The following is a 14,445-nucleotide window of genomic DNA, read 5'->3' on the forward strand; positions in this document are numbered from 1 at the left end:
TATGTATGTTGCACATCCCAGATTTGCGAAAGCAGGCCAGGCAGCTGGAGAATGAGCTGGATCTGAAGCTGGTGTCCTTCAGTAAACTGTGTACTAGCTACAGCAGCTCCAGAGATGGCCGTCGAGGAGACAGGTAAGACTAAGACCCGTTCCTTTTTTATCCCTAACACCTTCCCCCATGGCCTAGGTCCTACATTACACATGAGGCCTGCCACTACAACTACAACTTTGGGGACAGTTTCCCAGAACCGAGATTAAGCCTTCTGGACTAAAAAGTACTTTCAATGGAGATTCTCCTTTAAACATGCTTTTTCTTGGTGTTTATGGATCTAAAATAACTGATAGGTGTTACAAATATGGTGATACAGTACCTCCACCAAGCTCACATGTTGCTAGTCCTAATGGTCTTTCTCTCCCTCCTTTTCTTCCTTTCTGCCCTATAGCAACTCGGATACTACTCCCCTCCTCAACAACTCGACACAGGATAGAATGTTTGAGACCATGTCTGTGGAGATTGAACAGCTGCTGGCCAAAGTAAGACTTCCCAGCAAGTAATTATCATTGTATGCAGGTTATATGAAATTTCAGAATGGATTTTGGTCCTCAAGTAGTATTCAGCATTGTTGTGTGTATGTGTACTGACGGTGCTGTGTCTCTTAGCTCACGGGTGTGAACGACAAGATGGCGGAGTACACCAGCACCCCAGGGGTGACGTCCCTCAACGCAGCCCTGATGCACACGCTCCAGAGACACAGAGACATTCTGCAGGTCCGTCTGTCTTCTCTTACTTTCAATTTTTTTTTCTTTATCCCTCCCTCTCTCTCCCGCTCTTTCTTTGTTTCACTCACCATCTCTCGCCTATTCCTCTCTCAGAACTTAGTCCTCCTACCTTGAGCTCTGCATGCATCATTTTCACTTCCATGGTTAATGGTTTTTCATTCCCTTAATTAACTACTGTTTTTTTTGTTGATGTACCCTAGGACTACACTCACGAATCCCACAAAACCAAAGCCAACTTCCTTGCCATCCGGGAGAGAGAAGATTTGCTGGGGTCTGTCCGGAAAGACATTGAGTGAGTATCTCTCCCTCCAGCCAGCCATCCCTCCTTAGATCCTGTCTTACCATAAAACTTTGTACCCACTTGAAACAAGTACTGACTTGAAACAACAGATTGGGTTCGACTATTTCAACTGAAAAGGGCGATTTGATAAAACATATGATTATATTGAATATTATGGTTCTCTATGTAAGAACACACCCTCATGTGCGTCTCAAATCCCTGATCATGTAACAGTGAAAATAAAATACCAGTCCTGTACGCTGTTTAGATGTTGAAGTTAAATAAAAAATGTTGTAGTGACAGTTCATCCACTTCGGGCAGGGTGGCGAAGGCATATACAATGAAAGGGTACAACGCTGCATTGAAACTTTCTTTATGGGCACTTTCACACTCACCACATACGCTGCTGCTACTGTCAATCTATCCTGTTGCCTAGTCACTTTACCCCAACCCATGTACGTAGCTACCTCACTTACCTCATACCCATGCATACAAATTATCATATTACTGTAGTTTTCACATTTTTGATGGTATTTGATGTTTCTGATTAAAAATAGTTCTAAATAGGCTTAGCGGTAGTGCATGGCAACAAATGTATTCTTAGTAGTTTTAATGAACTTTCTCCATTCTGATTGCTTTATACTGTTAAAATAAACTTCAACCAAAAATAATAGGAATACAAAACTGACAGTGAAGTAGTCGGCACGTAGCTAAGTGGTTAGAGCGTTGGACCAGTAACCGAAAGGTTGCTAGATCGAGTCACCGAGCTGACAAGGTAAAACTCTGTCATTCACAGAAGGCAGTTAACCCACTGTTAAAATGTAGGCCGTCATTGTAAATACAAATTTGTTCTTAACTGACTTGCCTAGTTAAATAAAGGTTAAATATTTGTGTAAAACATTTTTTTTTTTAAATAAAAAATTAATAGTCCTATTTGTAGAACATTGCATAGGAATGAAAATCCTCTATTGTAACCTCTGGTACTCGACCAATGGTTCCCATTTCCATAGTTATTTGTTGAATTCCAGCACTCACTTCCTACATTTTCCTACATTTCGTCATTTCCTGTGCGAATTTGTTGTCGCTGTCACTTTTTTTTGTCTTAGTATATGCCTGTATTTCATCAGGTTTCCTTTATGAGAATAATTATTCTCCCCTTTGACTGTTTTTGGATTCAATTGCAGTTATTTAATAGAAGGTAAAGTAAAAATCTAAACCGGTCCTTGAATGAATACAGTTTTTTATTTTTATGGTTTACCACCCAGCCTACACCCATGGGCCTCCAATGAGAGAGAAGGTGCTCAGTGCTCCACTGATTGGTTTGGTAGTGAATGAGGAGATTTAAATGAGGGCTAGGCAACCAGACCATGACTATTGTCTGTGTTCTAATGGCTTATTGATCTATATAAGATGCATCAGGCCGCACCACAAGATCACTGCAGGATTCCTATTGAGCACACACACACCCTCCTTTATATAAGCATATAGCCTTATGCATCAGTGCTCTCTGTTGTTCCATCCAGTCATGTGTGTTCTGCTTGTGCTCCACAATAAACCAAACCTCATGGTGCCTGGGAATGAACGTTTCACTGTTCTGTTGGCTGTGGACTGAATTTATAATTGTTCTGCTTGATAAAAGAACATTACTGCCCACCCACACAATGTGATGGGAATGTGAGCTTTGTTTTAGTGGTATTCCTATCCTGTCTTAGTCATCACTAAAGTCCCCAAAGGAGCATTTTTATTATTGTATGCATTCTGATCCATGTAGCCTACATGAGTATGATGTACTGTAAGCATTAACATACACATTGGGAAATGAGATACTACAAGAGTGCCTCCAGAAAGTATTTAGACCCCTTGACTTATTCCACATTTAAGGTTACAGCCTTATTCTAAAAATAAATAAAAAAAATACCTGCAATCTACACACAACCTCTGCGAACAATTCCTTTGACTTCATGGCTTGGTTTTTTCTCTGACATGCACTGTCAACTCTGGGACCTTTTATATAGACAGCTGTGTGTGCCTTTCTAAATCATGTCCAATCCACTGAATTTACCACAGGTGTACTCCAATCAAGTTGTAGAAACAGCTCAAGGATGATCAATGGAAACAGGATGCACCTGAGCTAAATTTAGAGTCTCATAGCAAAGGTTCTGAATACTTATGTAAATAAGATATTTCTGTTTTTTTTTATTTTCAATACATTTGCAAACCTTTTCTAAACCTGTTTTTGCTCTGTCATGGGGTATTGTGTGTTGATTGCGGAGGACTTTTAATTTAATACATTTTAGTATAACACAACCTTAGTATAAGGCTGTAACGTAACAAAATGCAGAAAGTCAAGGGTTCTGAATGCTTTCCGAAGGTGCTGTACATGCTGCTCCTCAAGGATTTAGACTGGTGTTGTAGTGCTTTCAAAGCCCACGTGCTTGAATCTTGTGGCGTACTAAGGCTGAACTAACACACTAATAGCCAAGCTACTGAAGCTAACGACAGTGCTCATTATCAATAAATCAGCACTAAACTAACAAGAACCCCTATTGTCTTGTACTATCAAGCATTGAGTTGAGAGACACAGGCAGTCATGCAGATGCCGAGACTCAGTTTCCATTTCCATGAAACTCAGAGAAATGGCGAATCTGAGGGAGAAAGTGATGGAATGTAGAGGGAGAGGTGGTAGTCTGTCAGGGCACCACTGGGAGGCTTCGCCACTATTCTGTAACAGTTGTCCATTTTGTCAAGTTCCACAAGTTCTAAAGCCATTTCAGTTTTTCTGATACAGCAATACATGATACTATACAGTCGTTATAAAATTAACCTATAGTCATTTTGTCTTCTTCTTTGCTACTTGGCTAACTTGACTAAAAATAATTTGCCATCTGTTCTAGTACAATAACTGTTGTATCCTCTTGTTCTTCCTACCCATTTACTGTACAGTATGTCAAGCTTCATACAGACCTTGGACTGTATTAGTAAGTCATCTTGGCAACCCGCTCTGGCACATTTTCAGCCTCGTGTCATTCAATGGTGTCCTTTGAGACTTCCCATATATCAATTCATGTTATGTCGATCAATATTATGGCAGCTTGCAACTGTTTGTTTGGTGGCCATCCTAGTTACTTAGCTTATGTCAAACTCCACTGTAATGTTGTTGGGCTTCTTTGAATCAATATAGTATGTTGCGCTGTTTTATAAGTTCACCATGCAATCATGCGTACTCTTACCAATACTGTTTGCATTATTTCTTAAGTGATGTATTACTTCCTGTAACCAGACGATGCCCCCTATAAGTATATTTAAAAGATCCCTGCCAACATGACATAACACATTATCCACCATGGATGTTCGTTAGTAGGCTTGGGCGATATACCGTATACCGATGGTAGGATTATAACAAAGTTAATTATAACTATAAGAAATCTAAGATGTCAAATTATATCTAGCTCAGGGCTCCAGCTATGCATTCGGTTTTCTAACTTGCTATGTAAGTGGCTAGATGTCAAAGTCAAGCTTCTTGTTTACAGCAGAGACATTTGATCATAGAGATCTTATTCAATTACTATTAGTATTCTGATTCTATGCATTCATCCCCTCCTGGATCTAGTATTCAAACAATGGCTGCCTCTCCTTTCCCCAGGTCAGTGGAGAGGAAGGAGAGCATCAATAAAGTGCTTATGGGCTTACAGCCTGTAGCTAGTCCAGCAGCCACTTCCTATAGCACCCGCTGCAGTGGGAATTGAGAGTAGCGCTAAGGAGCTGTCGACGGGTTTCTCTGTGAGTGGCCTAATCAACAGTGTGCCGTTGTGTAGGCTACATGGTGAACAGTATAGACTTAAGCAATAAGGCCCGAGGATGTGTGGTATATTTGTGTGGCCTTATTGCTTAAGTCTATACTGTTCACCATGTAGCCTACACGGCTAATGGCTGTTTTTAGGCATGACGCAATGCGACAACGACACATTAGCCGTGGTATATTAGCCATATACCACAAACCCCCAAGGTGCGGAAATAAATATTTATTTATTTATTTCAGCTCAAACTTAATTAACCATTATTGAAATGGTTCTAGAAACCCTGAAGCATGTGGGGCTGAGTGGTGTCTTTCTTGTGTAGCACACATTCCCCTGTTGCCCACCAGGTGGCAGTAGATCTTCTGCATACCTGACTGGGTGTGTGTGGCTGCTTAAGTAAGCAGTCAAGATCAGGGCTATTTCTGTTTACAACCATACCACACACACACACATGGCTCCAACCATCTTTTAAAGGATTCTTCTGAATTTGGTATCTACTTCCCCAGAGTTGGATGAACTGGTGGATATCATTTTTATGTCTCTGTGTCCAGTTTGAAGGAAGTTGGAGGTAGTTTTGCGAGCCAATGCTAACTAGCGTTAGCACAATGACCAGCAAGCCTTCTAACACTGTTACTGTAGGAATGACCAGCCAATCCCTCTGAGATGTGGACCACTCCATTACTACCTCGTCATCCATTTTCATTGTACTTCTCCCACAACTATATGGCCCTAGCAGGGTCAACAGATCACCCTGGCCAACACACACACTAAGCTATGGAGCAGCACTCCGGGCCAGCACCAGTGATGGTGGAAAAAAATCGCTAGTTGCATATTGCAATATTATTTTGGATGATATTATAACAATACTTTGACTCCAAGTATCGATTTGTTTCCAAGTATAGCTGGTTAGCGTCAGCTAGCGCTAGTCTGCTGTACCTGCGCAAAAACGCCAGTATTTTTCATCTTATAGCTTGTTCTCCATCCTTCTTTTAAAATAGTAAGCCAGCATGTCTTCAGCACTTTTATTTCTATCACTGATTTAAAACTCATTTTCTCACGCTCTCTTGTCTCCATCGTAATAAAATCGCACTATCAAATACATATTAATACATATTGTATCTGCACTTCGGTGTTGGGATAATATCATGAGGCCCCTGGCCAGCACAGTGGCGACCTGTCACCATCCCCTCTGCGACACAAAATGTGTACATTTCACAAATCAAATATCTTATTGGTCACATGTGCCTAATACAACAGGTGAAGACCTTACAGTGAAATGCTTACTTACAAGCCCGTAACCAACAATGCTTTAAGAAGTTTCAAGATTATTATGATGATTTTTTTTGACAAATAAGTGTTTAGTAAAAAATAGAAAATAAAAGTAACAAATAATTATAACAGCAGTAACATAACAAGTGAGGCTATATACATGGGGTACCGGAACAATGTGCGGGGCCACCGGTTAGTTGAGGTAATATGTACTTGTAGGTAGAGTTAAACTGACTAAGACACTCTTTTCCAGAGCGACTTCTTAGTCAGTGAGTTAATTTTACATGGTGATGTTGACAGCAGGAGAAACCATCCTCAGTGTTTTCCATTCAGGCCAGGCTGCTTTAAAAGAGCTGTACATCTACTGCAGTCCTATAGCTGGCTCTTTAAACCACCTCATCATGGCTGGCCTCCTATTATACATGGAGGAGTTAATTTACCAACTGTGCCCGTCTGCTTGGACTAGCTACATAGACAAACCTTGTTTCAAATGGTCACATTGATGAATCCATAGATGTTGTGTTTGATACAATCGTGGCTGAATTTGGTAATACCTTAGATTAATCAGGATCAATTTTTAATTTAAATATTTAATATGGTCATAGCAGTGATGTCATCTTGAGTAGTTTGTGTGTCATATTAATTAAACCCATTCTCTCTTTCTGTCCAACAGGACATACAAGAGTGGTTCAGGAGTAAACAACAGAAGAACAGAACTGTTTCTGAAGGAGCATGAACACCTGAGAAAGTAAGAACGAACACACACTGCTCCTGACTTTTTGTGACTCTAAATGACCAGATTACTTCGCAATTTCATCTTGCAATATTCCCCAAGTACCCATACTGTCATCTCACAATTATTCTGTCAAGCTTTTTCTGAAATTCTTACAAGCAAGTTGGCTTTTTGCTTCTGGTAATTCCAAGTACAGTGTCTTTGCTGTTCCCAGAGCAGTTATCATAGCTGTATCAGTTCTCAGAAGAGCTGCTACTTCCCAGTAACCAGACCAATAGCAGTCTGCCGAGCAGCACAGTGCTGGGATAACTCATGTTGATGGGCCCAGTTAGGCATTTTGAATAACTCTAAAATGATCTCCCTGCTCTTGCTGTTTGCTTGCTAAGCACTGCTTAAACACTTCTTCCCCCAACAAGACAGATGAGAAGCTGTTTGAGTTTTTCATTTTAAAGATGGTGCTCGGGGTAAGGATGTTTTGGTGTATAAATCAGCGTGTGTCATCTTCATTCACTGGCATTTCTGGCTATTTTTTTCCCCGTAGACAGCAACTTGGCTGCTTAAGTTAATGATCTGTTTAAATGAAATGTAAGAGAAAAAAATAGATTTAAGGGAAAGGGTAATTTAGTCCTAATAATTCATAAAATAAAAAATTCCTCTATTCTTCTATTAAAATATCAAGGCGATAACTCCTAAAGGTCAAACCCCACCACACACTCAGTCATAGCACAACTATACATTTGAGTTCAGTAAGGTTGTTCTCGTTCAGTCAGACCATAAACGCCACACAGTGCAACACAGCAATAGAACTGTAATTCTATCATTTACCTCAATTTGAATGGACTGGCATGGCGTGCTAATTTTCAAGGGTTAATTCTTTGTTTACCTCTGTGTTGGCGTGTGGCGCGCAGAGGTTTTAGAGACAGCCCATTCAACCTCACACAGGGTATCAGCATGGTGTAAAGACAGAGACCTACACATTAACTACATCGTTACATGTGTCATGGCCAGTGTCAGGAGGGAGACATTGCAAACCATGGCTACACTAAAGAATTGGCCCCCAAATAGCAGTTTCTCCAGATACACCCCAAACCTCCATTCATTAGAAGAAACCGTCTGACTGTTATGTCACAAAATGGCTGTCGTGCCTGTGACTCATTAATGACGTGCTATTTTATCAAATCGATTACCTAATGTTTAATTGATTATGTGATTGAATTAAATCACGCAACAATTAACTCATTAATAACCTGGGGCACCACGGAGATGTTTATTTAAGGAGTTCCGTCTTCCGAATGAACTCTTAGCGATCTAAAGATCTCTTACATTTCAGTCATTAATTATTCTTTACCTTCTCATTCTCATCTGAACGTCGTAAAATTATTGGTTATCTGCATGAACCCTAGTTTACATTATCAGCAATATACAAATTGGCTTAATTATTTATTTACTAACTAAATAATCACAGAAATGCATAACAAACCAACAGTAGATAATGGTTACTAACAATGATAGAAAAGTCCCTAGTGGGCTAAGCCGATATGACGTCTTGGATGACAAAGGAAAGGGGTGGGGACTGAGAGAGCGGGAAAGACCAAATGGATTCACGACAAACAGAATAACCTATTAATTGAAATGCTAATCCATTGCACATGAACGGCCGCTCATTCCTGAATAATTGAAATGTATATGTTTGTCTTGGAATCCTTGATCGTTCTGTAGGGTTCATCAGAGTCTCTGGTTCACTTTCCCAGAAGTCACGATGTCTTTCGTGGTTGTAGTTGGTACCATTCGGAAATATTCTCATAGATAGATGCTTCCGCAGTTGTCGGTATTCTCATTCTAGACTTAGGTAATTTCTAGCTGCAGACTAGTAATTATGTCTAAGATTTGCTCTTATTCTGTAGTGATCGATAGTCTGAGTTGAACCATTTCCAGCCATGTAGCCAATTTTCCACGTGGTATGGTCTTGTCCTTTGGTAGAGTTGTAGTGCCAACTACTTCAACATGTCGCATCCGCTGCATGTTTTCTAGTCTTAGAAATTCAACCATTTGCAACCTTAGCTAACACCGGGGTTTGCGTGATCTTAACAATTCGAGACGTCCGGCTTACCGTGGGTCTCTTTGGCATGAAAATGTACATTTTGTCACGCGTGGTTTTATACACTTCAGAGAAAAGGGCCGGTACATGACGCTACGTAATGTCTATGCTCTCGTGGGTGTGGTTACTGACTTGGTTAACTTTATATGAAAACCCATTTTTTTCTCATTTAGAAGGTTAACATCACATTACATCTTTTCACAAATGACTTCATGTTTAATCACATACTTTTCACAATATTTAGATGTAAACCTGACAGCTGGGAAATGTACACATTAAGAGATACTGTTATGTGTGTTTCCTGTCCTTGAGATCACGAGATCACCAAATGAAACACACTCGTCATAACTGTCCTTTGTGTCCACGGACCATTCCCAAAAGTACAGATGTTTAATTCTCCCATTTTGGGGATTAGGAGTTTGGGCAAGTCTAGTTCTTTGTTCTCTCGCTCTAAACACTGCATGTCCAAAGGAATTTACGACCTGTCATTAAACTGTGGCGAGAGCGGAACTTCTGTTAGTGTAATTTTAGTTTTTCACTTGTGTATTATCTACTTCACTTTCTTTGGCAATGTTAACATATGTTCCCCATGCCAATAAAGCCCCTTGAAATTAAATGGGGTGGGGGTGCCTATGATACCCCCAGGGCACATGACAGCTGAATGGTATTTTTCCAGTCACTGCACTGAATGTGCTCATTCAAGTACAGTACATGACCAAAAGTATGTGGACACATGCTCGTCGAACATCTCATTCCAAAATCATTGGCATTAATATGGAGTTGGTCCCCCCTTTGCTTCTATAACAGCCTCCACTCTTCTGGGAAGGCTTTCCACTAGATGTTGGAACATTGCTGCAGGGACTTGCTTCCATTCACCCTCGTGCATTAGTGAGGTCAGGCGCTGGTGTTGGGCGATTAGGCCTGGCTTGCAGTTGGCTTTCCAATTCATCCCAAAGGTGTTCAATGGGGTTGAGGTCAGGGCTCTGTGCAGGCCAGTCAAGTTCTTCCACACCGATCTCGACAAACCATTTCTGTATGGACCTCGCTTTGTGCACGGGGGCATTGTCATGCTGAAACGTGAAAGGGCGTTTCCCAAACGGTTGCCACAAAGTTAGAAGTACAGAATCATCTAGAACAGTGGTCACCAACCTTTTCTGAGTCAAGACCACTTTCTGAGTCAAAATGCAAGCCGAGATCTACTGTTCAGATTTGTTTTTATCATGACTTTAAAAACATAAGCCTATGCAACATAAACCAATTAAAAACAGTACTGTAGCAATGAGGTTTGTGCAGTAAGCTATAGGCCCAATATATTATCACCGCATATTGGCTTTGCTTAAATTTACCTGCCAATGCATTGTTTGGGACAGTTTTTTAAATTTGATTTAAAAAATTGAGGTAGGCTATATGATCACACCGGTAATAGATCCATTGTACGTGTGAGGCACAGCTGAGTGAGCATACATTTAAATAATTTGCTTTTTATTTTACTGGGCTGATGGTGCCTGCATCTGATGGTCAGTTGCAGCAGAGGGAAGAGAGGAGAATGAGGGTCCCCCTTTCAACATCCCTTCACTCTCCCTTTCCTCCACTGATACTGACCAAAAAGGACACCATCATCCAGCTGATGGTGAAATGCGAGTCGCACCGCATTATTTCTGCCTCATGCACAAATTCATGTTGTTTCTCCTATGAACAGAGAAAGTGAAATATTCCTCGATATTAAGACTCAAGCCACTAATAATAACAACGCAAGCCTATAGTTAGTTTCCTACTCATTCATTACTGCTGCACTGCTTGTTGAAGGGCTGAGTGGAAATAGGAAGAAGGCGCATAAAAGTGTTGACAGTGATGAGTTGACAGTGCTGAGTACGAACTATAACTCACTCGTAAAAACAGAAGCTCTTTTCTGTATTTGTTGGCAGTCTCTCTCTAATCATGGTTTTAAACATTTTGAAATCTCACAGTATCAATTTTGCCGTAGCTTTCTTTTATGCCTGCTACGTTACTGCAGACTCGGTCATCTGAGCAATCTGATTGGCCAGCGGTGGCATAGTGCACTTGGATTTCCTCTCCAGGCCCACCGGGAAGGCAGAGTTTGTGCAGAATTGTTTGGCGTCCGCCTAGAAATGCCTTGGAGATCAACAAGTCGATCGCGATCGACCGGTTGGTGACCTCTGGTCTAGAATGTCATTGTATGCTGTAGCTTTAAGATTTCCCTTCACTGGAACTAAGTGACCTAGCGCGAACCATGAAAACAGCCTCAGACTATTATTCCTCCTGCACCAAACTTTAAATTTGGCTCTATGCATTCAGGCAGGTAGTGTTCCCCTGGCATCCGTAAAACTCAGATTTGTCCGTCGAACTGCAAGATGGTGAAGCGTGATTCATCACTCAGAGAACCCATTTCCACTGCTCCAGAGTCCAATGGCAGTGAGTTTTACACCACTCCAGCTTATGCTTGGCATTGCGCATGGTGATCTTAGGCTTGTGTGCGGCTGCTCGGCCATGGAAACCCATTTCATGCAGCTCCTGACAAACAGTTATTGTGCTGACGTTGCTTCCAGAGGCAGTTTGGAATTCGGTTGCAACACTCACTACCGAGGTCAGACGAAGTGCTTCAGCAGTTGGCGGGTCCCGTTCTGTGAGCTTGTGTGGCCTACCACTTCGGACTGAGCCGTTGTTGCTCCTAGACATTTCCACTTCTCAATAACAGCACTTACAATTGACCGGGGCAGCTCTAGCAGGGCAGAAATTTGACGAACTGACTTGTTAGAAAGATGGCATTCTATGACGGTGCCACGTTGAAAGTCACTGAGCTCTTCAGTAAGGCATTCTACAACCAATGTTTGTCGATGGAGATTGCATAGCTGTTTGCTCGATTTTATACACCTGTCAGCAACGGTTGTGGCTGAAATGGCTGAATCCACTAATTTTGAAGGTGTGTCCACATATTTTTGAATATATCGTGTTTCATAGTAAAGTTGGTGTAAGGGGACCCATGGTTTTTGTATCTCTCAGCAGTTGCCTCGGACGGTAGGGCCCACTTCTCAGCATTGATATCACCAGCATTACATTCTGTGTGCTGTTTACTTTAGTACCAAAGGAATCCTTCCAAAACGCTGTGCTGGTGGAAGACCTGTTTGACTGGGTTTTATTTATTCAGGTGCTGCTGATGCAGGTTTGGGTTCCGTTTGTGAAGCAGTCAATTTCCCCCTCTGTGGATGAAAGGAAGAAGAGAAGGACCATGAAAATAACTGCCGGTGCAGAACATTAAAGCCATACAAAACCCCTACAAACACATTACCCTGTACTAGCAGCCTATTGTAGTGTACATTTAATGTGATTTAACAATACAAGACAGTAAGTAGGGCATGGGGACAGCTGCTCAGTATGTGTATTTTTCAATCTCAGGTTAACATTATACGAAAGGCAGAACTGCAGCATTTGAAATGCTATAGATGTGCAATATAATTTATAATATCCATTGTCAATGTCACAGCTGCATAGTGCCTATGTTATTATTGCCCTCATTACATTGAGAAAAGATGGCACGTAGAGTTGGTCTGGGTCTAGTTCTCAGTCTCGCAATGCTTTTGTAGAGGACCTTGGTTGGTTTCGAAACCTGTCCGAGACCAATTCCCAGAACCTGTCTTTTAAGAGAGGAGGCTATCTGTAATCTGAGTAATATCTATGCCAGTTCAGACATGCAATACAATCTAGGAAAGTTTGGTGATAGTTGCTGTGGCGGTATGGGTATACAGCCTCAATCACATGACAAGCTGGGAGCAGCACAATATGATGTTAACCACAGGAGATAACAGAGAGGACTTTCCCCTACTATACCAATGACTGAGGAGAGGAGAGCGAGCTGGAGCTTCGTGGGCTTGATTCTATTACCTTAGATCTATTGTATTAAAGAGAGGGCAGGAAAGGGGGATGGAGGAAAGAAGGGATGAAATGTGTTACTGGCTGCTGTGGTAATGGCCTATAGCGGTTTAGAGACACAAGATGCCAAAGGAAGAAATGCTTCCCATCAAGGTTTGCAGCTCTGCTGCGTAGACCAGTGGAAATGGGAGGTAGGGTGTGTGTTTGCGTGCCCAGTTTCCCATGGTCAGGAAAAACTCCTTGCCCTAAGTACACTGCTTTACAGGAGGTAAACCTTACCTTGGCAGATGAAAATGGACACACACAGAATCCTCATGCCCAGGCCAGAAATGCAGAGGCTGTGTTTTGAAGAACCCTTTCAAGAGCACTGTCCCTACAGGAGGTATATATTTTTTTATTCATTACTAACTCCAAATTCAATATTGTTAACCTTTGTACAGATACACTGTTTGTATTTATTATGGCTCCCCATTAGCTGCTCCCAAGGCAGCAGCTACTGTCCTGGGGTCCAGCAAAATTAAGGCAGTTATACAATTTTAAAAACATTACAATACACCACTGCTCCCGAGTGGTGCAGCGGTCTAAGACACTGCATCACAGTGCCAGAGGTGTCACTACAGACCCTGGTTCGATTCCAGGCTGTATCACAACCGGCTGTATTTGGGAGTCTCATAGGGTGGTGCACAATTGGCCCAACATCATTCGGGGTAGGCCGTCATTGTAAATAAGAATTGGTTCTTAACTGATTTGCCTCGTTAAATAAATTAAGGTTAAATACTACCACATATCTACAACACAAAATCCATGTGTAGTGCGTATGTTATCGTGTGTGTATGCCTGTGCCTATGTTTGTGTTGCTTCACAGTCCCTGCTGTTCCATAAAGTGTTTTTAAAAATAACATTTTACTGCTTGCATCAGTTACTTGGTGTGGAATAGAATTCCATGCAGTCATGGCTCTGTAGTACTGTGTCTATGTAGTACTGTGCCATAGTTTGTCCTGGATTTGGGGACTGTGAAGAGACCTATGGTGGCATGTCTTGTGGGGTATGCATTGGAGGTCGACCGGTTGATCGGCAGGGCCGATTTCAAGTTTTCATAACAATCGGAAATCGGCATTTTTGGACGCCAATTATGGCCTATTTACATTGCGCTCCATGAGACTGCGTGGCAGGCTGACCACCTGTAGCATGGAGCCAAGGTAAGTTGTTAGCTAGCATTAAACTTATCTTATAAAAAACAATCAATCTTAACATATTTACTTGTTAACTACACATGGTTGATGATATTACTAGTTTAACTAGCTTGTCCTGCATTGCAAATAATCAATGCAGTGATTATTAATTTCTCATCAAATCACAGCCCACTTTGCCAAATGGGGTGATTTAACAAAAGCGCATTCGTGAAAAAAGCACTGTCGTTGCACCAATGTACCTAACAATAAACATCAATGTCGTTCTTAAAATCAATACACAAGTATATATTTTTAAACCTGCATATTTAGTTAAAAGAAAGTCATGTTAGCAGGCAATATTAACTAGGGAAATCGTGTCACTTCTCTTGTGTTCGGTGCAAGCAGAGGCAGAGCAGAGCAAACAGTTT

General features: G+C 41.4%; 1 protein-coding gene across 4 annotated transcripts in view; it reads left to right on the forward strand.

Moving 5' to 3' along the window:
• LOC110507690 (Golgi SNAP receptor complex member 1) overlaps nucleotides 1-14,445 on the forward strand; it is a 55,512-nt gene that overhangs the window by 789 nt on the left and 40,278 nt on the right. For all 4 annotated transcript variants that reach the window (XM_036965413.1, XM_021587842.2, XM_021587843.2 and 1 more), the window contains exons 2-6: nucleotides 22-133; nucleotides 444-534; nucleotides 661-768; nucleotides 981-1,072; nucleotides 6,800-6,874. In XM_036965413.1, the coding sequence (XP_036821308.1) occupies nucleotides 22-133; nucleotides 444-534; nucleotides 661-768; nucleotides 981-1,072; nucleotides 6,800-6,874 (478 nt within the window). The remainder of the gene's footprint in view (nucleotides 1-21; nucleotides 134-443; nucleotides 535-660; nucleotides 769-980; nucleotides 1,073-6,799; nucleotides 6,875-14,445) is intronic.

Source organism: Oncorhynchus mykiss, chromosome 27, assembly GCF_013265735.2.
Source record: "Oncorhynchus mykiss isolate Arlee chromosome 27, USDA_OmykA_1.1, whole genome shotgun sequence".
NCBI classification, from domain to species: domain Eukaryota; kingdom Metazoa; phylum Chordata; class Actinopteri; order Salmoniformes; family Salmonidae; genus Oncorhynchus; species Oncorhynchus mykiss.